This window comes from Micrasema longulum, unplaced genomic scaffold, assembly GCF_059751315.1.
Source record: "Micrasema longulum isolate JH-2025_06_02 unplaced genomic scaffold, ASM5975131v1 h1tg001149l, whole genome shotgun sequence".
Taxonomy (NCBI): domain Eukaryota; kingdom Metazoa; phylum Arthropoda; class Insecta; order Trichoptera; family Brachycentridae; genus Micrasema; species Micrasema longulum.
In genome coordinates, this window is record NW_028278336.1 from 482 (window position 1) to 27169 (window position 26688).

The 26688-nt window shown below is 31.9% G+C and overlaps 1 protein-coding gene across 2 annotated transcripts in view; it reads right to left on the reverse strand.

The window, feature by feature from the left end:
• Window positions 1-2339: 2339 nt before the first annotated feature.
• The window catches only part of Rat1 (5'-3' exoribonuclease 2 Rat1), a 103405-nt gene continuing 79056 nt past the window's right edge, over window positions 2340-26688 (reverse strand). For both annotated transcript variants that reach the window (XM_088233782.1, XM_088233783.1), the window contains one exon: window positions 2340-3238. In XM_088233782.1, the coding sequence (XP_088089908.1) occupies window positions 2880-3238 (359 nt within the window). In that variant the 3' untranslated portion in view covers window positions 2340-2879. The remainder of the gene's footprint in view (window positions 3239-26688) is intronic.

Consider the following 26688-nt stretch of genomic DNA (forward strand, 5'->3'; position numbering starts at 1 on the left):
AGAAGTAAGCAACCGTTGATTTTTTTGATATTTAATTTTTAAAAATTTTATTCGTTCTAAAAAAATAATTTAATGCGCCAATATGTCTTCTTGCTCATACTGATCATCGTGGTTTCGGATGTGACAGAGTTTAATGAACACCTGTATAATAAAATAAAATAAAACGTAAGCAGGTCAATATATTTTAATATTAATGTACTTGATGTGTACGCATTTCATTGGCAATAAAAATAATAGTAAATATTTTAAGGGTACATAATATAAAGGATGAATGTCAAAAATGTGTTGAGATATAAAGTTATTAAGTTTTCAAACCTCTTGGACATTAAAATTAACTTATATTTGATGGTGTTATGCGAAAATTTGTGAATCGAAAAAAAATAGTTAGCGTCAGAAGCATGGTCCAACGGTGATATAGTTTAAACTTGTATTACTATTAAATTAAAATTCCCTATAATACCTTGGTGTGTCAATCATAAACCGTGCAATTGGACAAATAACAACGTAACACTGCTTTAAGGCTGTAGTCTGGTAAAACGAACGCAAAATTAGGAAATAATACGATTTTGAAAGTTTTATGTAAGTAAAATAGAATTACTTTTAGACCGTCAGATTACGCCATTTCTAATTTAGACTGAACTTAGGTATCTGGGGTCTCAATAAAGACTAAGTATTGAACTAAAATTTGTTGTATAATTTAAAGATAATAAATTGACATGAAAGTGGCCGAAGCCAGATTTTGTTTTAATCGTTTTCGGCAAGGGCTGGTCTGAAAGTCATAAAAAAGTCAATAAGATATTGTTTTAAATTGAATATTACAACCAGAGTTATCTTATTTTAAAAAAAGAGAATGCAATTCTATGAAAAAAGGTTTCAACTAAAGTATTTCAATTTTTTTTTTCCAAGTATTACCGAAAGCGTAATTTTATGTAGAAATAAAGGAAAATGTCGAAAAAATGTATGTGATTTAAAATGCTTGTATTTCTTTTCAAAATCAAAAAATTAAAATTTGACTTCAAAAATATTGTTTTTATCTAATTTATGTTTTTTTATTATTGCGCGATTAAAAATAAACATTCGTTATAAAATGGCAGAATCGTATGATTTCTTAATTTTGCGTTTGTTACCAGACTACAGCCTTAAGATGCCTAACGTATTGTTGCGAATTAAAATAAAGAATTACGTGGCTAACATGATATCAATATTGCAAAAATGTGTTAACCCCGCAATAGACGCTTTCTTTGCCAGAATTGCCGACAAGTTTAGTTTATTACAACAAGATTATGTACAAAACAAAGAGTAACTTATCTTATTTTTCGTTTTGTACACCATTTTGCGAAAAGAACCTAAATTTTATTGTTATGGTATTTGTTACGATCAATATAGTGTAAAATTTTCGCAAACCAAATTTTGTAAAATTTCCATTGAAAATAAACGTTAAAATGGCAGTTTACAATAAAAAAATATAAAAGCGCCATCTGTGAATAATTAGTTTCATATTTTCGTTTAGAATCACCGTAATGTACTGCAGAACGTTGCCTTAGTGTGTTGCAGAATATAATGTATTATTTTTTAAATCGCCACCGGATACGAAAACAATTTTAAAAAATGTCAGTTGCACGTGTTTTGACAAAACATTTTATTTATAATTGTTATTAAAAAAAAAAATTACCTTGTGGTATGACATTTTACACTTATATGTTTATAAATTTGTATAAACCACTTTCATTTTGAGTTACACTTCGACCGGTTTCGAGGTTACTACCTCATCATCAGGAATTAAACTAACTTATAATTACACGCGTTGCTATTTATGTTATAAAATATTGTATGAGAATTGGCGTAGAATTTTGAACATTAATTCATTTTGTAATAATATCGCTCAAATTTTACCTAAAAATATAAGGCCAGCTTTTTATACTAATAATAACATTAGTAAAATTTTATCAAATCGTAGAGATAAGGATGATAAATCAAATCATTCGGGAATTTATGAATAAAATTGTTTAAATTGCACAAATTTCTATATTGGAAAAACTTCACGTAAATTTAAAGTTAGAATCAAAGAACATGTAAGATGTCTTAGTAATAATAATTTTTCAGAATTTCCAAATCAGCTTATATCCGAAAACCATGATTTTAATCAAGAACGGGTGTAGAAATTTTACATGTCAATAAAAATGGTTTTCGTTTAGACAATTTAGAACGATTAGAAATTAGTAAAGCCATAAATAAAAAACTTCAAATAATAAATAATCAATTAAATTTAACTTCGAATCCTCTTTTAAAAAATATTCCCGTTATGATTCATTTTATCTTCTTTCTCTCTCTTTCTTTAATTTTTCTGTCTCTTTCACACAATATTTTATAATATAAATAGCAACGCGTGTAATTATAAGTTAGTTTAATTCCTGACGATGAGGTAGTAACCTCGAAACCGGTCGAAGTGTAACTCAAAATTAAAGTGGTTTATACAAATTTATAAACATATAAGTGTAAAGTTTAATTAAGCTAAAGTTGAAATGGTGATTCTTGTTTTTTTTTTTTTTTAAGATTTGAAGTTATAATTCATTGAAATTAAAAAAACATTAAAAAAAAAAGCATTTTTATGATTTGCCCAAAAATTAAAATTTACTAGGGCATTTTTAACGGATTGTAAATAACGCAATAAAAAAAAAATGGGAATCAAATTGTGGTACAGCGCGGTTCGGACCTCAGGCCTCTGTCCGTGAGTCCGCGACACTACAAAGGGACCACAATTCGGTTACATCTAGTTACACTTTTTTTGCATTTTTCCCACCGCTTTTAAAAAATTCACTTCCGATACTTTTCTTAGAGACGATTGAAATGTAATTGACACGAATTTAAAGTATGACAATCTAACGTCTTTGGTATCCCCATTGATTGTTTGAGTCCCTAGAGTTCTGGCTGCCTCTGCCGCCGCGGAAACCACCCCTGGACTGGTTGTCTCTGGACTGGTTGTCTCTGGACTGGTTGTCTCTGTACTGGTTGTCTCTGGACTGGTGGTACCCTCCGCCCCTCGCGTTGTTGCCGTAGTTGCTCCCCCCGTAGCCGCCGCCGCCGCCGCGGCCGTGGCCGCCGCCCCTCGGCTGGTAGCCCCCGCCGCCCCTCGAGGAGCTGGAGTAGCCGCCCGAGGGCTGGTCCTCGAAGCGAGACCTCTTCTGGTCGGGCCCGGAGAAGCTGGAGTTGTAGGAGACTCGGCCCCCGTATGAGTTAGCTGTGGACAAAAAAACTTGTATGAGTTATTATGTTAACGGTGTTAAAATTAATATTACTAGGAAATTCGGCCCTTCGGGTCTCGGCAATCACCCTCGAGGCCTCATCTGGCAGATCATTTATAGCTTATTCACCTATTGGAAATTTTTGTTTGTCATTTATAATAATAAATTTGATCATTTCTATAGCACCGTTTAGGTGAGTTATTACTTCATGGGCGCTGTACATTTTAATAATACTAAGTAGTAAATATGTTACAATACAAGAACCAATAAAAAAAAACACTGTTAATCTAATAATACATAATAAAGGAGAGAGTTTAAATAATTTTGTGCGTTCAACGTTTGTGTTCGTGTGTATGTATGCGCATTCGGTAAGTGAATGTGTGTGTATGCGCATTAGGGTGGGCTGACATTTTTTTTCCAAATTTCGAAATGAAAGGGGTCTAAAAATTTGCCTTTTGGATTACTTGAAATGCAAAAAATATTTAAAAAAAAATTCGATACTACTTTTGGCCCTCAACCAGAACTTGATGTTTTCGAAAAAGTCTATTTTTTGCGCTGTCATTTCTATTTACGTAAGAAAAAAAGTCCAATTAAATTTTATAATGATTAAACCAAATTGAATAAGTATCTAAGGGCGTAAGTTGCACTTTGTTTTGTAATAAATGTGTAGCATTGTTTTAATGAGCCATTGTTTTCGTCAATATTAGCCAAACGCTCAACGGAATCAGTTCCGCGGAGTGTAAACATTTTCCATTTCGGTAGTTTTAAAACGCGTTCGAATTTGTAATGTGATTGAGTTATATCTTTACTAACAAAAAAATAATTTTATCAGTATAGATAATTAACAAAATGTTCAGACTTAAAAATAATATAATAAACTTCAAACCTCAGTTGAGGGCCAAAAATAGTACGAAATATTTTTTTAAATAATTTTTCGTTCAATGTGATTCAAAATGCAACTTTTTAGACCCCTTTCACTCTGATGTCTAAAAAATAAAAAAAACTTCATAAATCATCGGCCCACTTTAATGCGCATATTTAAATGTGTGGGTGTAGGTGCGAAAGTAAAAACAAAAATGCATTTATGTATATTTACAGATAAGAATACACATTCTCCTATACAGGAGAGGATTTGTTAATAAATCGATTGTCTAAAAAATGTTAATACATTCATAACTTTAAAAAAATATCTATATTTTTAGTTAAACAATGTTCTGATGCTTTAATTATGATAAACCGTTAACCAGTTTTTGAATTCTGTTTCATTTTGGTATAATTGATCCCTTTGTCGAGAACGCTGCATTAAAACGATCGATGACTTCCGTATAAAAAAATGTGTTTCCATGGATAATTATATTTAATTCCACGCTACCGCATCTCCATCTAACTCATCACGTTGTTTTTAAATTAAAAAAAATATATATGCAAAATAGATTCGTAGCCTGTCCGCTCGTTAAATTGACTCGAGGAAAACTGATACGTGTACAGAGTTAAATCATGTCAATAAGGGTCAAACTGCTTTTGGTACTGACATAACATGCACTGAACTCCTAAATACATATATTATTTGCAAATATTCTGAGATTTTATCAAGACCTGGTATTTTAACAGAATACATATTTGACAAGAGAATATGGAAAATATTTGTTTTGAGATTGTTTTTTTAGTGTCGTCTATTAGGTAGGCGAAATAATTCGGAATAATCTCGCCCAACTACATCGCTAAATGTTTCAGTTTTGGTTTTACACAAAAAAAAAATACAAACTTTAATGTCGAGGCGAAACCATTGGACTCCGGTTTATTTATTTTTATTTAACTTTTAAAATTTATTAAATATATACATATAAAGGCGGGCATATTGCCTTAAGGCAATTTCTTGCTACCTACCCAAACCGTTCATTTTAAGAAAATTACAAATACATAGACATTGAATCTTACAATTTTATACTAAAATTAAAAACAAAGTTAAACAAAATAACACTTTACTATGAAGAGAGGAGAGGGGATGGGAAGGCAAAAATAAGGATAAGGGAACAATTTAAATATTTAGATAGTGACATTTCCATCTTGACTTAAATGTAAATAAAGAATGGGCGTCTCTAACATTAGTGGGTAGATTATTCCACAATCGAGCGGCTACTACTGTAAAAGAGGAGGCAAGAAAATTAGAGCGATGACAGGGTATTAAAAGGGTTCTCCCGTTACTAGAACGAAGAGATAGTCCGTGTTGTGAAAGAGGTTGGAAGAGCTCTCTCAGATAAACAGGCAAAGTGGGATTATTAAAAATATTGTAAAGTAGTGATAGAATATGAATGTTTCTTCTATGCCTTAGCCAGTGTAGTTGCGTGCGATACTCGGTTATGTGGTAAAATTTGCGAAGATCAAAGATATAACGTATACAAATATTCCGCAATCGTTCTAACTTATCAAGTAATTCAGAGTTAGCATCTGGATAACATACATCAGCATAGTCAAGGAGTCGGTTGTATGCAGCGAGAAAATGTATTTAAAATAGACGTATGTAGAGTTTTGAGGCTAAAACCATCTTGAATACCCATTAAAACAGTTCCACTTTACATGTTAAGATCACCTTCGAACTAAAGTGTGCATCCAGCCGTACTAATGGTCACTTAGCATAGTGCAACTACTCATTGTTCGACGGGTCAACTTGCAAATGGTAACAATATATAGTTTATACATAAAATGGACGTTGGATACGGTGGAACATAACTTTATGTCAATAGTAAAAAAATTCCTTCCATTATGTTACATATCTTTGGTGAGCGGACATATCGCACCTTTAGAGCGAAAACGACTTAACAATTTTTTTATTTGCTCATCTTGTAGTATGCATCTATGTTCACACGTGTTCCAAAACACGGAGGTCAAATAACGTTATTAAGGATAGTATTATCAATGTAGTTTATCACAAAAAATAAATGTATTATCGGCTAAAAAAAAAGTTTTCTCGAATAAGAACCTTTTCTAACTGTATGCCTTAAACGACGTTACATTGAAGAGTTATCACATGACTATGTATTCCTGATTATTTATTAATTTATTTTAAAGAAACAAACAGTCGACAATGATATAAAAACATTTTTTTAAATACGGTTTAAAGACAGACCAGCGAAGTTTCTAAAAAAGAATCATACATATTATTAAATTATGTTACAACAAAAGGGTGTGTTTATGTGTATTGGTGTGGGAGTAAGTGTTCAGGTGTGTGTAAGTGTGAGCACCATTAAATAGTAAGTAGGATCGTATCGCAGCTAGAAATAATAAGTCTTAATTTATTTTTAAATAAATTGAGAGGCATGTAAAATATATCAATAGAACGATAGAGGAAAGAGTGTTGTACATAGTTAGTGCTACAGACTGGCAGATGGAATAAATACTTATTTCTCGTCACGCGAAAGGGGACATTAAGATTAATGTTAGAGAATAGGTTAAAAGAGTCTACTTTATTATTTAATAGTTTTTGATTATTAGCAATAATCCAATTCCTATATATATATATATGGAGAAAAAGTGATATTCTTTTAATGTTAGATTCGATTCCTGCAATGTTTGAGACACAAAAAGCTGTCTCCTGAAAAGTAAAGCATTTTGACTTATGTGGTTGTTCCCCTCGCCCATAGAAATAAGATAGTGACATATTTTTTATTGGGTCAGATCACGTCACTAAACAAATATTTTTATTTATTCACGAAATGACATAAACGTTAATAAATCATTTAGATTATCGTTAATTTAAATAATAAAATAATATTAACATAAATAAGTGACTAAGATTATCGGTAAGTCGGAACGAAACAATCACAAAGCTAAATTGGTCGTTTTAATATTTGAAAAAATAAATTAACATGTCATTTGTATCGGAATAAAATCGACTGAACCGGCTTTCGGTCACTATATGTTTGTCTGCGTTGCGTTCTTCACACAGCGATGTGAACACAACACTAATTGCGTCACTTCCGTACTGACACGGAACCTAAATTCTCCGAGTAATAAAGAGACCGATGTTACGGTTTTGTCCTATTTCCACCCGAATGTCGCGTTTTTTAAATGCAGAAAGATGGATAATGTTCATTGAAGTCGTTTTATGACTTAAACTCATTTGAAGTTTTTTTTAGTTAAGTCGTTTTCGTCCTAAAGGTGCGATATGTAGAGTACCCTTTAAAAGCGTAACTTTTCAGGTGACTAAAAAACGTTAATATGAACCTAATTATTTAGCTACAGAACTCATATTTTGCGAAATGGGTTATTATTTACAGATCATTTCATCTGCGTAACCACATTTGAGTAAATTGTAGAAATAAAAGAAATATTCCAAATATATACGTCTTACAAAATAAATCTAGACCAAAATAAGTCTACTAATATTAATTTATTCGATTTTTACCACTCAACGAATGATATAAATAAGTCTTCTCATATTACTGAGACCATCTTCTCCTATTTTTGCTACTGAAAATGACACAAATGCGCATACCTATTTAATAAGTGCAAACTTTAATAGGCACAAAGTTGTGTATTAATGTTTTGACTAGTCGTATATGTGCACTGTTAATACCGTTAATGCATTTTCTCATATAAATCGTAAAATAAACAAAAATGCAGTTATTTATTTATTAACGGACATTGTCCATGTATACAATTTATAGGTTTTAAATATAACAATAAAAGAGTAGTTAAAAACATTAAAAAAAAAGAAAAGAAGCATTGACAAACATGAGGGACATATAGACAAGATCTGGACTTTTTTTTAGTGCTCGTTTAAATCGCTGTAAACTTGAACCAAAAGTCAAAATCTTGTCTTGAGTTAACAATACGAGAAAGACGGGTCATTGGAGAATTAAGGCCATAGTTTGATATATGCTGATCGATGAACAATAATTCATTTTTCTCAACCTACGAGTCAGAATATTGAAATTTACTCGTCCCAGTAATGATGGGACATCGATAATACCATTTAGTATGCCGAACATATGTGGAATCAATATTAGTTCTACGTTTTTGTAGACTAGAAATATTTAACATCGACTCTATATCAGCATAAGAATAATTACCTCTCTCTAGACCAAGCATCCACGCTACTTTACGAAGCAAGCGATGTTGGAATGATTCAATGTGATTTATGCGATTGACATAGAATGGAGACCAGACCACTATTCTAGGAGGCATATTCTAGAAGAGGGCGAACAGTTGAACAATAAAGAGTTTTGATTGTACGGACATTATATTCTGTTATGCCTGCCCATCAAAAATATATCGACGGTGAAAAGGAAAAATTTCCCAAGCGACATCTAGCAACTTTACAGAAAAGTTGATTTACGTTTTTTTTTTGTTTTTAATTAATGAAAAAAATCTTATGTACAGGTACTTATTGTTTTGGCGTGATTCCTGCATAATGTAACAAGCAATATAAATCTGTTCATCAAAATATCTTTAAAAGCATGCAGTGACGCAAGTGATAATGGCTTTTTGTAACATATCGCTACTCAGCCTCCGCCTCCAAATAGACTTCTCTCTCTCGCCTTTCATCCCTGCCTTTAATCCTGCTATGGCGCCGCCCTTGGAGTGTTTAATCGCGGATTTGCATTAGGCCCGGCATTGTGCAGCCGAGACCCAAAGCGAAGAGCCGCCCAGCCGCCCTGCCGCCCGCCGCCCCCGCCCCAACACGGGTTGTTACGACTATTGTTCCACGGTGACAGATAGATTCATTGTTTCCCGAACTCGAATACTCTCAAAGAGATTTTTAAGGTTTTTCAAACTATGTAGGGTCGCCGCCAGATAAGAATGCCTACGGCTAACATATCTTTTACACTGCGGTCACTATGTGAGCGTAGGCATTCTTATCTGGCGATAACAAGTGAGTGAAATTTATTTCAATTTGGACCGAAATCACTTGGAAATACCCGTGGCATATAGCGTGACCCGTTACGGAGAGATTATTTAAATAATTCATTATAGTCCTTAAAATATAGCTTGATTAGAATGACAGATGTCAGCAAAAGTGACGACATAACTTTGTAGTAACGTCTAAGGAGTGATTTATATTGACAAACGAAAAATCATTCGTATTTGGTATGTTAATTTATTTTTTTAATACAATGCTTGACACATAAATCAACATAAATATATATAATCAGCTTTAAAACAAAAAAATAATCTTAATGATTAACGACGTTTTCCTTTCGATGTAGATGTAGCTGATCTAAGCGTAAGACGTCTGTCAGCTAGTTCATCTGAAATGCAGTGTTTCCTTAGATATTCTGACATAAATATGTGATAGTAGGTATATGTTTTTCTAACATATCATGGGACGGGTGCGCGTGAGTTGGTTTGAGGTTAAACGAGAAAGATGGATTACAATAGAAGTTATTTATTAAGTAGTTGTACACGAGTTACTTCCTATTTTTTTGTACAGAAGGAATTTACAATAGCGAACACCGGCGGGGAGCTGGTGGCCGGGCGACACGAAATGCCAAGATGAAATGTATTGTGTTCTTTCGATGCACGGCGTTTAATATCTCGTCCGAGCTGACGTTGCAGTAGGCTACGCGTTCGGACCTGTTAACCTCACAGCTTTGGTGTTGCCACAATATCACCAACATAATTTTCCTAAGACACCGACTGTAGAATTGAATAAAAAGACAATAACTGAACAACAAATATTATCGAAACAAGTTTTCAGAAACAAGAAATATGTGTCTCGGTTCTATAGGAACTAGCTGACAGACGTCTTACGCTTAGATAAGCTACATCTACATCAAAAGGAAAAGTTATTATGCCTCTACGCAAACAGCGCACTAAATTCGGCAAACGCGCATTTGCGGTCGCAGGCCCTACGGAATGAAATGCTCTCCCAGCAGAGGTCCAAAACTGTGAGAGTGAAGTGATGTTTCGGAAGAAACTTAAAACCCACTTGTTCTCTAAATCATTTGAATAAATCATTAGCATGTGATGACAAAGTACATTGTTTTTCTTAAATTAACTTTTAAAAAATAAATAAATTGATATCTTTATATAATCACTTTGTAAAGCGTTCTTAGGGTATTATATTACGAAAATGGCGCTATATAAGTTATCCATAATAATGATAATGTACTAATTTTAAAAAAACAGTGTTGGTTGTTGTAGCTTCATTTAAGTTTTCTGTTCACGGTTAAATAATAAACAAAGTATTTTCACAAACCTATAAAATTCATTATTGCATTTTTTTTTTAACTCTCATTGAATACATTTTTGTTATTTTCTTAGGTTAACCTTTTCTTTTATTTCGTTCTTAATTTATTTACATTTTTTAAAATCTTAATTTTAATAGGTATTTTTAATTTTCTTATTATTTTCATTTTTTATGTAGATATGTATTGAAATTTTCGATTTACTTTGTTCTATTTTGTATCTTGTTTTGATTACATTAATGAGCACACACTATTTATATATGTGTTTATTTTTTTTTCCTATATTTAAAATATATTCAAGTAAATTTCTATTCTTTAATTTTAATTGTATTCTTTTACTCTATTTTCTTACTTTAAAAAAAAAATTCTTTAAACTATTTTTATGTGGTTTCGTTGAGTTTTTTTCTTCTTAATAATATTTTTCAAAGCATCAAAATAAAATTATATTTGTTAATTATTTTATACGTATACAGTATTATGTCTGTACTCTTTTTATTTGATTATAAATTAAAACTAATGTCTGAGCACCCGATGACAAACTATTAATGAATAGTTTATCGGGACAAAATATATTTTATTACTTTGTTTTCTTTATAATGTATTAATATTGTAATAATGTGTATATTTTATTGAATAAAGACTATGAAAAAAAAATGGTTTGACGGGCAATTAAATTGGACGTCACGAACTGAAAGATTTGACGCGTCTATTTGCGAATCCGGAATATAATATCTTACATTATATTGGTTCTTCTCTTCACACAAGATATCTCCGACGGATGGAACAAAAGAAGCGTCGAATAAACTCTTATATTTGATCCTGAGCACCTCTAGAGAATGCAAGTTTTCCGTCTTCAATCTGTTTGAAAAACGTTCACAGCTGTCGGATGCGCCAAGTCGGAGAAAGCGCGCTAATTCTACTATCTCGGCACCTGAGATACCCGCTACCGAATAGTGAGAGGCATTAGAAGGACCCCTGCTACTAAGTGCCACCTCTCTACAAAATTTCACGTTAAGACAAAAACTTCGTAATACTATTTTTTTTAAATTCAGTTAAAAATAATTTAACAACGGCGAAAATGCACAACACGCATTTGATAGGTTGTGTCAAATGTTATTAAATTAAATATTTCACCATAAATTAAACAAAAAATATTTTTTTTAAGAAAAGAAGAGCCATTATAAAAAAAAAAATTAACACATATTAACAAATAAACCAAAATTATAGGCCAATTATAGTTTCTATACATTACTAAATACAATGTCAAAAAAAGGAGAATTCGTACCATTAAAAAGCCATTCCGCATCATTCCATACGTAAAAAATAAAAATATTACAATAATAATCTAAAAAAATTAAGAAAAAGTTTTTTGTTTACTCAGACTTAAAAATCCTTTCGCCGGCGGATTCATACAGAGTAACCCCAGATCAGCTTTCCCTCCTTTCTTCTTTCACACAAGAGAAAATAATTAAAATATTAAAGCGTACAAAAAAATAAAATATTAGGTGGGTACAGTTAGATTATATTATAATGATTATTTTCAATCAGGGTTTTGCTATTTTCTTTAAATTTGTTTTAAGTTAGGAAATATATATCTATTTCAGTAAAAAACGTGCTAAAATTATTTAGATTTCGGGGAATAGATGCATTCTTATTATTATCCGTGCTTGAAATACCAACATGAAACAATTGTTACAGCCGAGTTGTACGCTTATTACATATACGGCCTAAGCCAACTACAATAGTTATATGAATAAATATGTGCACAAGAAACTGAACAAAAAGAACATAAAACTACGTAGCAAAGACAAACAAGGACTATGAAATAAAGGTATACAATATATTCATAAACAATTAACACGTAAGGCTTCATATAATTGCGTCTTGTAATTGACCCAAATATTTGCAGGAACCATTTGCAACGAGTTGTAAACAACTAACTATTATAAATTAATTGACATCAAGTTGGGGTAGAGTAGAATTCGAACTTTGGACATCCGATCCGTGAATTCGCGACACTAGCCACGGAACCGCAGCCCGATATTGAACAAACATATTATATTGTAAGAAAATACGAGGGCAGATTGATAATGAAGCTACCTAGCGCTAGATGGCAGCACAAACACAAAAAATATATATTTTTTCCAAATTGCGATCTGTCAAACGGCAGCTGTTAGAATGTCACCCAAATTCATCGATTAGTTTATTTGTTGTAGTCGTTTTAAGAAAACAACTTTTGTGTTTCTTGGAAAATGGAAAAAAGCGAATTTCGTGCTGCGATTAAACACTATTATTTGAAAGGGAAAACGGCGAAAGAGACAAAAGAAAAGCTCGATAAACATTACGGTGAGTCTGCTCCGTCAGATTACATAGTAAAATATTGGATTGCTGAATTTAAACGCGGCCGAACAAGCACTCCAACAATACCATCAACAGGAAGGCCAAAAGAGGTGGTTACTGAAGAAAATATCAAGAAAATCTTCGATATAGTTATGAATGATCGCCGAGTGAAGTTGCGTGAGATTGTTGAAATGGTTAACATCTCATATGAACGTGTGTTCAACATTTTGCATAAACATTTGCATATGAAAAGGCTGTTGGCAAGATGGGTGCCGCGTCTGCTCAGTGTCAGATCAGGACATGATAAAGCGTAATTATGTTGATTTTTGGCGTCGATTTACACCGTTGATGAAACGTGGGTGCACCACTATACATCTGAAACCAAAAATCAATCGAAACAATGGGTGGAAGCTGGTGGAAGTGCTCCGAAGAAGGCAAAGGCAGTAAAATCGGCTGGCAAGGTTATGGCCACTGTATTTTGGGATGCAGTCGGAATATTGCTCATCGATTTTCTTGAAAAGGGATCCACAATCACAGGAAAGTATTATTGGGCATTATTGGATCAATTGAATGGATCACATTTAAAGAAAAGAGTGCTCTTTCTTCAAGACAACGCACCGGTTCACACAGCATTAGATACGCTGCTAAAATTACGTGAAATACACTTCGAATTGGTTGATCATCCACCTTATAGTCCAGATTTAGCTAATAGTGACTATTTCCTGTTTCCAAACTTGAAAAAATAGCTAACAGGAAAAGATTCAGCTCAAACGAAGAAGTTACTACCGAAACTAACGGGTATTTTAAGAGGTTCCCGAAATCGTATTATTTAGATGGTATAAAAAAGTTGGAATATCGTCTTACTAAGTGTGTCGAAGTAAAAAGAGACTTTGTTGAGAAATAAATGGTTTTTGAAAAAAAAAGGTTTTTTTCCTACTTAGGTAGCTTCATTTTCAATCCGCACACTTAACTTAATTTCGTTAAAATAGGTCTGTTGGACAAAAACTAATATTTTTTTCTTTATTTTAACTATATATTATATAGTAATGCCTAGTAGGAAAATACCCGTACTAAGGCAGACTAACATATATGTTTATATATGTATTTCCATATGCATACATACACACGTGTGCACCTTTATAAACATTCATACACATACACACATACATACACATGCATATATACATACGAGTACATAAACACATACACATGCATATATACATACACATAGCCACATAAATATTCATACATATATAGACACACATAAACACAAACACCCTTCCATACATATATATATATATTAATAAATTTTATCCTTATTGTCATTGTATTGTATAGTGTTTAACTAAAGCGTTGATATAGTAAACAAGTGTAGTGTCCGTAATGAGCGCGCGGGCGCACCGCTGGCGCTGTAGAGTAACGAGACCCAGTGTTGGTTAAAAATGAACGTCAAATAATTTCTTAACTATAAAAGATATATTTTTTGCAATGGCGAAAAATTTCTAATAATTCCTTCGTACTTCGTACGTTTTTTATATCGCAGGAAATTATTCGGGTCCGTTGGGGTTATGTTTTAAAAGGGATCTCGTAAGAAGCGAAGGTGGAATAGCGAACCAGAGTAGGGAAATGGAACCGGCAAATGGAATTACGAAATTATATGTAGGAGGACGGAAAATTCACTCAAAGGACAATATCAAAGGAAGCCGGTCTATCACAGTGGAGCGGCACACGAACAAATGGGATATCAAATACTGCGCGCTAAGTGCAGTACATCGCACAGGTACGATATAACCTGCGAGACATTCCACACTGGAACCTCTTTTTACACTGGGTATACGTTCCACACAGTACAGTGTAAAAAAAAGTGCAAAAAAATAATACGCCATTGCATGTGAGATTTGCCTATGAATGTCGATAAATCGAAAGTGATGGTTTTTGAAAGGGATGAAAATATAACTAAATGTGAGATCAGTGTGAACGGAGATATTCTGAATCAGGTGGAAAAATTTACGTATCTGGGAAGTATGTTTACTAGGGAACGAAAGACCGAGAAAGATATTTAAAGGAGGGTGAGTGCCGGGAACAGGGTGAACGGTGCTCTGAAATCTACTTTAGCGAACAGATGTTTATCGCAGGAGGCTAAACTAGCAGTTCACAATGGGGTTCTAGTGCCAACTCTTATGTATGGGAGCGAAGTATGGAATTGGAAAAATGCGCTTTCCCATTCTTCATATACTTAGCAGCATTTTTAATTTCTTCCATACTTATCTCTTGCGCATCGTCATATGCATTTATGATTACTCGAGAAGGTGGTACGCTGGCTACATTTCCTGTGTGGGTTTCGTACACCTCCTCAAAATATTCCTTCCGTCTCGTTTGAATTCCACTATCATTCGTCACCATTTTTCCATCGTTTCCTATTACTGCTGTCATACATCCGCTCTCCTTACTTTTTTGGGAATTTTTAACTGCTTTCCAGAATATTTTAATGTCATTTTTATTCCCTCACTTTCTTTCAGTAATTTCTTTATTTCACACACACCTTGTTTTACTCTCTTCTCACAATCAATATATACACTTTTTAATGCGGCATACTTACTAGTATTCGTTTGACTGACTGTTAACAAGTTTAACCATGCTTTCTTCGTTTTTTTTCATATTTTATTTCATTCATAAAACATACAATCATACATAATATTAAAAACAACATTTTTTTAACATAAAAAGACCAATTAAGTTTTCATAAACTATGCAAAAGATGTAAACATTAAAAGTGTCAAAAAATAAATAAATAAGAAACTCAAGTGAGAAAAGAATAATTATTAACATTTGCGTTTTCCACGGAGGTTATCGTTGGCAATAAATTAAAATACCGAATAAACACTCCGAGCCATCCACGCACACACACATGAACGCACATTTAAAACATACACAAACATATACATTACATGCGGCACATATACATGGCATAAACCACTCAAGATGCACATTCAGCAACTATCCCAAATAATCAACCCCATGAAGAATTTTTTATATTTTTATACTTATTGACTCTGTATACATATATCGTGGGCATACAAGAGAAATTGACCAAGTGACAAAATCAATAATGTTCAGGGGAGCCATTTTAGTGTTTTTCTAGAGTTCAATTGCTTCTTAAAGATCAGATTTTTCAAATAGGTGGTTGGTAATTTTACATTATATGTACGGTACTTTTAACTTTAATGTAAAGTATAAACGAATTTAAAAAACATTATTGCTTTTATGTAAAAAAAAAAGAAAAACTTAGCTAAGTAAGCCAACTTAACTAAGCCAACACATTACAACAGCGATATAAAACATTTGAGACAATAAAACATGAAAGTCTAGGGATTTGCAAAGCTTGTAACCTGTCATTGTCTGGTTTGAGTGACAATGATGAAGTAAAATAAAATTTAATAAAAACGAACTACTTTTGGTTGGTAATTTTACATTATGTGTACGGTACTTTTAACTTTAATGTAAAGTATAAACGAATTTAAAAAACATTATTGCTTTTATGTAAAAAAAAAAGAAAAACTTAGCTAAGTAAGCCAACTTAACTAAGCCAACACATTACAACAGCGATATAAAACATTTGAGACAATAAAACATGAAAGTCTAGGGATTTGCAAAGCTTGTAACCTGTCATTGTCTGGTTTGAGTGACAATGATGAAGTAAAATAAAATTTAATAAAAACGAACTACTTTTGGTTGGTAATTTTACATTATGTGTACGGTACTTTTAACTTCAATGTAAAGTATAAACGAATTTAAAAAACATTATTGCTTTTATGTAAAAAAAAAAAAAAAAACTCAGTCAATTTTACCTGTAAAATTTGACATGAAATTTTGCAGATAATCATTTTCGTTTCGTTCATTGAGGGAGGTAGTATTTTATTTTATAACTATAAATTATGTTTTTGAGATTTTTTATTTCAATAATGCATTTTTTTATATTTATGAAGTTTAAAAAAACACAGAAATACAAAATAAATGAAAAAGAACAAATAATTAAGACGTGTTACGTAATAACCTAAAGAATAAATTTTATTAACGAACTTTTTATAAAAAAAAACCGTATCTGTCAAATACAAAACGTATACTAACTTACTAACTACTAACTCTAACTAACTCTTTACTGGTGACATCGCCTACAAGTAAAATTGACTAACTGTTACTTGGTCAATTCTTTGGATCTTAAATTTACTAATAAAAGTGACTATGTGTGTTGGTCAGTTTTACTTGTCAAAAATCTGTGAGCTTCTATCAAACGGTCACATATTTTACAAACCACATTTTTTTGTAGTGTCGGATCGACTTGGCATTTATACCAGTCAAGCATTATGCTAATACGATGTCAAAAAGTCAATAATCTCAATTTCGTCATTTTTGCAAATGGTCACTTTTACTTGTATAACCACGATATGTTTATTTATTTTTGCGTTTCATAAAATAAGAAACATTTTATATAATGTCTACTCATTGGGAAATCCCATACCGAGGACAAATAACAATATACTTTTTATTTAACGATGTTTTGTGTTTGCCCAAATTTTCAAAAAAAATTGGGCAAACACAAAACATTGTTAATGAATCCACCTGGTCCAAGAAGAAGTATAAAAATTAAAAAATATTTTTAGGCGTCGCCTAGTATGTAAGTGAAATAATTCAATTAGATGAATCTCACCCGCAACAGTAAAGGTTTCAGCTCTTTGACTAAAAAAAACGTCAACAGATGGAAGAGTCGAAGGAATATAGATGATCAAATATAGGCAGAATGGTGAATGTTACACGGTGTGTAAATTGGCCACTTAAACCAGCCAAGGACAGGTCATAAGCCCTGTGGATGCCTAGACTTCTATATTCCCTTCTGTAAAATGTTCTTCATATTTATTTTTACAAATAAGAACACACATAGAAACCACAATATACAAAGAGAAACTTACAAAATTTAAAACCAGTTTTAAAACATTACAAATGAATTCTGTATATATTATTTATATTACAAAACATACAAAATCTAAACATTCAATTTTGTACTGTAGTGGAGCAAATATTTATATTTATAATAAAGATACCAGCTTCGAAGATGTTGCGAAAGTGAGGAAACCGGTTACTGGTTATTGAAAATTTGTGAATGTTTTAGTCGTATTTTATGTCGATAGTAAATTAAAGAAAATTGATCAATTATAATCGCACCATCTCTTAATATTATTAATTAAGTAAGCCGTGTAAAACAAAAAAAATATGTAACGATTTTAAATAAAACTATGATAAATGTAGGTTAAGTATGAAAAATCGAAAATATATAAGAACCTACTGAAGAGTTGCATGCTTAAGAAACAGCAGGACTTTAATTTTAAGACTTTTGGGTAAATATTATTGAAATATAAACAAACAAAAAAAACATTTTCAAACTAAAACTATACAAATTTCACGTTTATTTTATTGGTTAATTCGAAGAAGTTGCCATTTGGCAATAAACCCGCCAACGTACGAACATGTATGTACAAAAAGTTAATTAAATAAAATATTTTAAAAAAATAACATTTTATGTTGCTGAACATTGTATTTTTCCATGAATGCGGTGCATTTACTGCATTCCCTGGTTTCCGGCATCCGGTTTGAGGAAATGCATCTCGAGTGTGCGGTTTCAGCATACCTAGCATTGGGTGTGGCATGTCTTGGGTTGCATTAGCGGATAGAATGCACTCGGCGCTGTACCACAATCCTACAATACGAGTAGGGGAAGCCCAGGCAAAGCGGATGTGTTAAGGGAGATATTAAATAAAAAATACAAAGTTTGCATAAAATAAAAACTTTATAAAGTATAAGGTTAGCAAAATTATTGATCTACAAAAGTAAAGTAATGAAAAATTATTATTAATTAAAATTTTAAAAAACCCTTCGTATTGTTCACTTTGCCCGGGAACCGGTTCCTGGTTTTTGAAAGCCACTGACTGCATTTTATACATATGCTCCTTTTAAAAAACTAGTTGCTAAAAGTTTTGCCATGTCATATTGATTGACTATGCGTCCAGCATGATTCTTTTAAAACATGTTTAGTTCTGGTTCAAAATATTTTTTGATTGAGCCATCGTTGAGTCATACCAACTTGCCTGGTTTGTTTCTTGTTCGTATGTATACACCATCTATAAAAATGAAAACATTTTAGTAAGGACTTAATAAGCAATTGCACATAATCAATAAAAGTACATTCACTCGGGCAAAGCGAATGGTCCATCCGCTTAACCCTATTCGCTTTGCCCAAGGCAGAATCGAGTAACGTTTTGTAAAAAAAAATAATGTGGTTGCTGTATTTCATAACTAAACTTAGTTTTTCAGATAGGTAACAAATAAACAATGGATGAAATAAACTAACATTCACTTGAAATATAACCAAATAATAATAATCACAAATACCTTACCTTCGTTTATCGTAAGAAAATGCTAAAAAAAAGAATTATTATAACAAGACGTGTGCATTCCTGTCAAACGACAATTATTCACTGTCATGGCGTCGGTAGTGAGGCGGTACACCGGTTGTAAGACTATTAGCGCAATCTAAAGGTAATTTTTGGAAATATTCAATGAATTCGCTTTGCCCGGTACATTCTCTTTGCCTGGGTCTCCCCTACGTATGTGCGTTACGTGGTACGGATCTAGTCGGGAATGGACATTGCAATATGTGCTGTACGTTCGGGGGATTTCGGTTAAAAAATATTATTTTTTACCTCGGCTTCGTGGCGCATTTGCCTACCATGCAAGAGGTCTCGGGTTCGATACCCGACAGGGTAAATTTGAAATTTTTATTTGAGTGTTTTCACATTAAAATATTTCAGTCCCTGGACTGGTACCTGAAACGTAAGACTGGCCATCACCTTCATGTAACAAAAATGATCAAGATACGCTGCGATTGGTGTACCAATACAGTACCCTATGCACCATTAGGTGCGGATAGGGAATGATGATGATGATTTTTTACTCATTGAAAGACTGAGTCCAATTTAAATATATTAAACAAAATAATAGTTTTACGTCAATTTATTTTTTTATTTTTTAAAGGAATAACCCGCTAAGCCTCTACTTAGTTGCTTAGCGGGTAAAAATTAGAGCATTAAATTGTACGGCGAACTTTTATAAAAATAATAAAAAGTATTTGAATAAAAACAAAAATTTTTAACAACATCACTAGTTCTTTCGAATTGACATATGATAAGAGTGTTGTGATAGATTTCCAAATTACGGTAAGTAAACTGACCAATTGGCAGAACTCATCGAGAAGAAGAGAAAGAGAACTTGAGACGCCACACGCGGAGTATTTTAAATAACACAAAACTTTAAAAATATCATGGCGCCGATAATACGTTACATAAAAATAATAAAAAATTGCTTTATTTTATAATAATAGTCCGTTAACAAATATTATTTTTTTTGTAAAAACACTGAATTACCTCTTTAAGTTTTCATAAATTAAGTAAAGAATGTAAATATGAAATGTGACAGAAAATTCGGAAAACAACAAATAAATCGTATAGCGAGATGAACCCGAAATTTCATATTTTGAAATACACACAAACACACCTCTACACTTACTCTCATACAAATACGGCGGCCTCCGTGGTGTAGTGGTCAAGACGCTTGACTCACAGACGGGAGGTTCCGGGTTCGATTCCCGGTGAGAACACAAAAAAAAAAAAAAGTGATTTTTCTCAAGCCTGGGTGTTCTGTGATGTAATTCACCGCTGTAATTGGGCCTCCTGGCCTGTTGTGGTGCAAAAATAAAATAAATAAATAAATAAATAAATACACTCAAACACACCCCTTTGTTGTAACACAATTTAATATATATGATTTTTATTTATAAACTTCGCTGGTCTGTCTTTAAACCGTATCTTTTTTATGGTATTATATCATTGTTGACTGTTTCTGTAAAATAAAATAAATAAATTTCAATATATTGTTTGATTCTAGGTTGCGTATATTATTTTCATTGATTACAAGCTTTCAAAATGGAATGTCAAGTAGACGAAAGTGAGCATTTTCGACACCTCTCCGTTCGCGTTCAATCAAGGAAATAAAGCTGCTCGCGATATTTGCGCAGTGCACGGTGAAGATGCTATGAATTATCGACTGATTCGTTGTATTTTTTTTGTGTCCCCTTATATTCTTCATTCGGATAAAAACAGACACAACTTATCGCGAGCCCGAAACAGTGAGATATCTCTGAAGAACATATTCTGTAATAATCAGACCTTGAGGTGTGCTAAGGGTCTGACTGAATAACATTATTTGTTGTAGATTTTGAATATTAAATTTCCACACAGGTTAATTATTCTTCGATATTTAATTATTTAAAAATATTTATTTATTTAATTTATTAACATATCCGCATGTGGATTTAAAAATCAGACATTTCGAGTTTATATCACTGTTGCTTTGGGCAAGCGTTATGTTATCACCCAATATATATATATATATATCGAGGCTATACTGGAGAATGCATTAAGTCAACAGTCTTTATATATTTCAAATATTTTTTAATATAAGTGCAAGACGTTGATTTTTAATTTAATGCTATGCCTAGATTAAAGATTACTCTTTCAAAGCTTCAAAAAAAAATTGCGGGAGAAATAATCGCATAAAAAAGGTTTAAATGCGATTATCTCGGGACTTATTTTAAAAACTTGATGCATTCTGTCAGTAAAGCCTCGATATATACATATTTAAAATAAATAAATAAAAATCAGGTTTATTCTCAAGTGGGCGTGATAATGCTTTAATTAAAAATTCTACATCGTCTGTTAAAAAATGCCGATGTCACATATTTCTCGGTTTAAATTCAGGGATAGCTGCACGAAATAAAAAAATGAAAAAAAAACGTTCAAGTGCCTGCGCGAGGCTGTACGTGCTCGAGAGGCTTATCCCTCCCGTGCGCCCCCCCCCCCCCTTCCCACCGAGCGCCCCGGGGCAGGAGGGAGAGGGTGGCACAAACCGCAAGAAGGATGAAAGAAACGGTATACTCGCATACTGCCGTGCAGAGCCTAACGGCCGCAACTCACATTTTGTCGTTTTTGAATTATTTATTGATTCGTAATCAGCATTTAATTAGCTATGAGCGTAATTAACTCATTCTTTGCTACGACAACTTTACTAAAAGGTTGCGAATTAAATATCTACGCATCAGCGCGCCTAGCGCCTGCGGTGAGCCAAGAAACTAGCTGATTATTCCAGCTTATTTTTTGATACAAATAAGTATACTATATTTTGAATGTCTTAACCCCAGTGCGGGTTTTTTTTCCTAGATTAAACTTGCAGGTTACACAAATTATTTGAAGATTCTTGATTTGGAAAACAGTATTTCAAACATTATTTCTTAAGGGCTATTTTTCTTTGATATGGTACTTTTGACATAAGACCATAATTACTTTAATGCGTCATATTGCAGGACATATGGCGTTTGACGCGGCCGTTTTTAGCACTATTAATTTCTAGAACAATTCAGACAGTTGAGATTTCAATTGAATACCTAATATCGACTGAATTCATAGTACTATTTTTTATTAACTTTTTAATGAGTTGTTATGGATAATATATCTATATAATATAATATATCACGAAGTTACGTCGTTTGAGTTGATTTCATGGATGAGAGTTGTTGTATCACACAGAACCACAGAAAAATATTAATTTATAGTATATATTACTGACATTATATTATGTACCTTCTATGTAGGTACAAATGTATATGTTTTTTTTGCTTTCCTGTAAATAAAATCACCATTCGCCACTGCTACTAATTCAGTAACATAAGCTTTTAGCCCTTAAATGATTAAAATACTAATTAAAATGCTATTTTGAAAACGATATTATTAAAACAATGTTATTTGGTTTTTATAATTAGTTTTTCTACTTGGTTTTTCGTATTTTTTTATTTTCTCTCTATCTATCCTCGCCTCTGTTGTATACACCATGATTTGGTCTGACACACGTTTTGGATATCCGAATTACGTTTCCAATAATCATGTGTTCATTGTACTGTACGACATTTCTTAGGCATCCAGATGTTTGCTAACTGAGATGGATATGTTCTCATCATCACTATGACAGCATCATCTGCATGGCATGTGATGTTAATGACTTTATCTCCCTTAGTGGATTTACTCCTTTATTTTGTATTCTTAAAAGCGTTTTTTTATATATATTTATTCTGCTTGTGTAGGAAAAGGTTTTAGGCGTATTTATTGTTGTTGTAAATTTAGTTATAAAGGTGCTAAACTTGCTTTGTTTCTTTGTTGTTCTCAATATGTGTTATTTTCATAATGTTAATATTATTTATGTCCCGAATTGAGTTATTGTAACTCCTGGGAATGTAATTCAATGTATTATACGTTGTGTTATATGATTTATAAATAAAAAAAATAAAATAAAAAAAATATATTTTTACCTTCATTATGTCGAATATTTTTATTTGTAAAGATAAGCGCTATTTGTTTAAAAAAAACCATTATAATTTACCAAATAAACTATGGGCCTTACTTATATATCTGGTATAAAGATACGCCTAGACGTAGTGGTAAAATAAGGATAAGAATATCATCCGAATTCTATCACCATGCCTAGGTGTAACTTTACACCAGATTTATAAGGCCCTATGTTTTTTTAAAAAAAAGTTAATGTGTGTTTTAATCTATACTGCTTATTAGCAGTATAGATTAAAACACACATTACTCAAAAGAAGTAACTGCTATCATTTTTCTCTAAAAACCAACTAAAAACTTGTTGCGATCTTCTGGATTTAATAAATATTAACATACCAACACGTAGAACTAGACAAAATAGTCTAGATAATTGTTACACAGGCTAGGAAACAAATGTACCTCTCATATCGACATTTTTAACCCGAGTCTCTGTGAATTCAAATCATCTCTTTATAAATATTTTACGATGCTCTTTAGTAACGATTAACAAATTATTTGCAAAAGCTACTTAAGCTAATGATCTGGTGTTTATTCATTTTATATATTTCTTTTTATACCTATGTTTTTATATCGTTTTTTAGTTTTTAATTTTTGTATATCTAGCTTACTGATTATATTGTTATATCATAAAAGGCACTTGTGCCGTATTATAAATAAATAAAAACGAAATAAACCTTATAAAATACTTAATGTAATATAATTAAAATCTTTAAGGCTATATTTTTTTTTATACAGAGTTACCTAAATAAATAGAAAAATTGAAAGCATTGAAATATTTTAAATGAATTTGAAAAAATATGTTCTTGAGAAATTATGCAAAAAAATTGAAATGTTATTAAAAGTTTATATTAGTTCTTAAGATGTTATGAACTAACTTTAACTTAATAAAGCATTTTTTTTTTAAATTTCTTTTTTAACGACTTATATGACGCGCTTGTTTCTCACTATTAATCTTTATCATAGCCTTATGGTGAAAATATTTTTTTATCAGTATCAAACGATATTTAGTTTGAAATGCTTTTTGCGTTTTTCTCGAAAGTGGATTTTTCGAGTTACAGCGGTTTAGGGATTGCACGGCAGTATAGTCGTCGCCAGATAAGAATACCTACACCAACTAGTCTATTCTACTGCGGTCACTAAGTGACTGTAGGCATTCTTATACGGCGTCGACTTCATGGGCTCTTTGAAATTGAAAGTCACTAATATGCAAACACATTACAACAGCGATATAAAGCATTTTTTTATTTTATTTTATTTAATTAAATCTTAAAGTAGGGCACACATATCATACATATTGTTATGTGTGTTCTAATAATAACATTGCAAATATATTTAATTTATAAATTGTTTATCACATATGTCTTGACCATTATTTTAAATTTTGATATGTTTTTTTCTTGAGACAAGAAAGCACGAAAGTCTAGGGATTTGCAGAGCTTGTAACCTGTCATTTTCTGGTTTGAATGACAATGATGAAGTAAAATAAAATTTAATAAAAACGAACTACTTTTGGTTGGTAATTTTAAATTATGTGTACGGTACTTTTAACTTCAATGTAAAGTATAAACGAATTTTAAAAACATTATTACTTTTATGTAAAATGTATGTTTATGTATTGGTTGGTTGGAAGAAATTGCCATTTGGCAATAAGCCCGCCAATGTACAAATAACATTATGTACAAAAAGTTAAATAAATAAAAAAAAGTTGAAAAACTTAGTCAATTTAACCTGTAAATTTGACATGAAATTTTGCAGATAATCATTTTTGTTTCGTTCATTGAGGGAGGTGGTATTTTATTTTATAACTATAAATTATGTTTTTGAGATTTTTATTTCAATAATGCATTTTTTCATATTTATGAAGGTTAAAAAAACACAGAAATACAAAATAAATGAAAAAGAACAAATAATTAAGACGTGTTACGTAATAATCTAAAGAATAAATTTTATTAACGAACTTTTTATAAAAAAAACCGTATCTGTCAAATACAAAACGTATACTAACTTACTAACTACTAACTCTAACTAACTCTTTACTGGTGACATCGCCTACAAGTAAAATTGACTAACTGTTACTTGGTCAATTCTTTGGATCTTAAATTTACTAATAATAGTGACTATGTGTGTTGGTCAGTTTTACTTGTCAAAAATCTGTGAGCTTCTATCAAATGGTCACATATTTTACCAAAAACATTTTTTTGGATTGTCGGATCGACTTGGCATGTTTACCAGTCAATCATTATGCTAATACGATGTCAAAAAGTCAATAATCTTAATTTCGTCATTTTTGCAAATAGTCACTTTTACTTGTATAACCACGATGTGTTACATAGTTACGACATTGGATGTCACTGTTATTAGTTATGTATGTAAAATTGGGAAAAATATACAAAAATCTATTTTACATACGAATGTTTGCATTTGAGGTATTTATTAACAATACGTGATTATTCGTATAAGACATTTTTTACAAATTAAAACACAAAACATTCACATCCATCATAAAACCGATATCTGCACCTGTAAAGCAAATGCAGCGTAATAAATGCGGAATTGAGAACACTCAGGCATCGGGACATATTTAAACTACCTTTGTTTTCAAGTAATGCTACCTACCACACACCCATGGGCCGCATGTGTCGGGAATATAATATATTCTGCCGAAATAACAAAATTGACATTTTTTATGATACTCTATCAACTTTTGCGAATAATCTCTTAGATCTTAATTTAAGTACACACGTACAACTTATTTTTCATTGTATTGTATGCTGAATAAAAAACAACAAATGCAATCCTATCAATGTTGTGTAATTCTATAATTTGAGAAATGTATGCATGTGAAATTATATCGAGAAATAACTTTTTTTTGTTTTCTAGAATGCATCTTTGTTAATTGAATTGTTTGTTCGAATTACCTTATAAAATAAAATAAGTATTTCGATCGAAGGCAAGGTGATCTGTCGAACGATTCGCTTAATGTTTTTTTTAAACTCATGTTAAAATTTCATATTTATGAACTGTCCTTAGGATGAATTGTAGAATATTAAAAAAAAAAAACTTTTTTTTATGAACTCTCTGAAGTAAAACAGGGATGAAAGTAGGCTAAATGCTGTCGAAATGTGATCTCTTGGGCGAATATGTGGTAAAACTATGTATGATAGGTGCACAAACGTCAAAACCTGTGCATTATGTAAGGCTGGGCCTAGCATTATCAAGCAAGAAATATTGCGTTGGTTTGGACGTGTAGAGCGAATGGACATCGAAAGAACAGTTAAAAGGATTTTACGATGCGAATGTCGATGGATGCAGAAAACGAGGAAGATCAAGGGAGACATCCGACAAATATAAGTAATCTTGCTTTACAATTAATACTTGAAGACAGACATGTCAAAAGTCGGAATAATCGGCGTG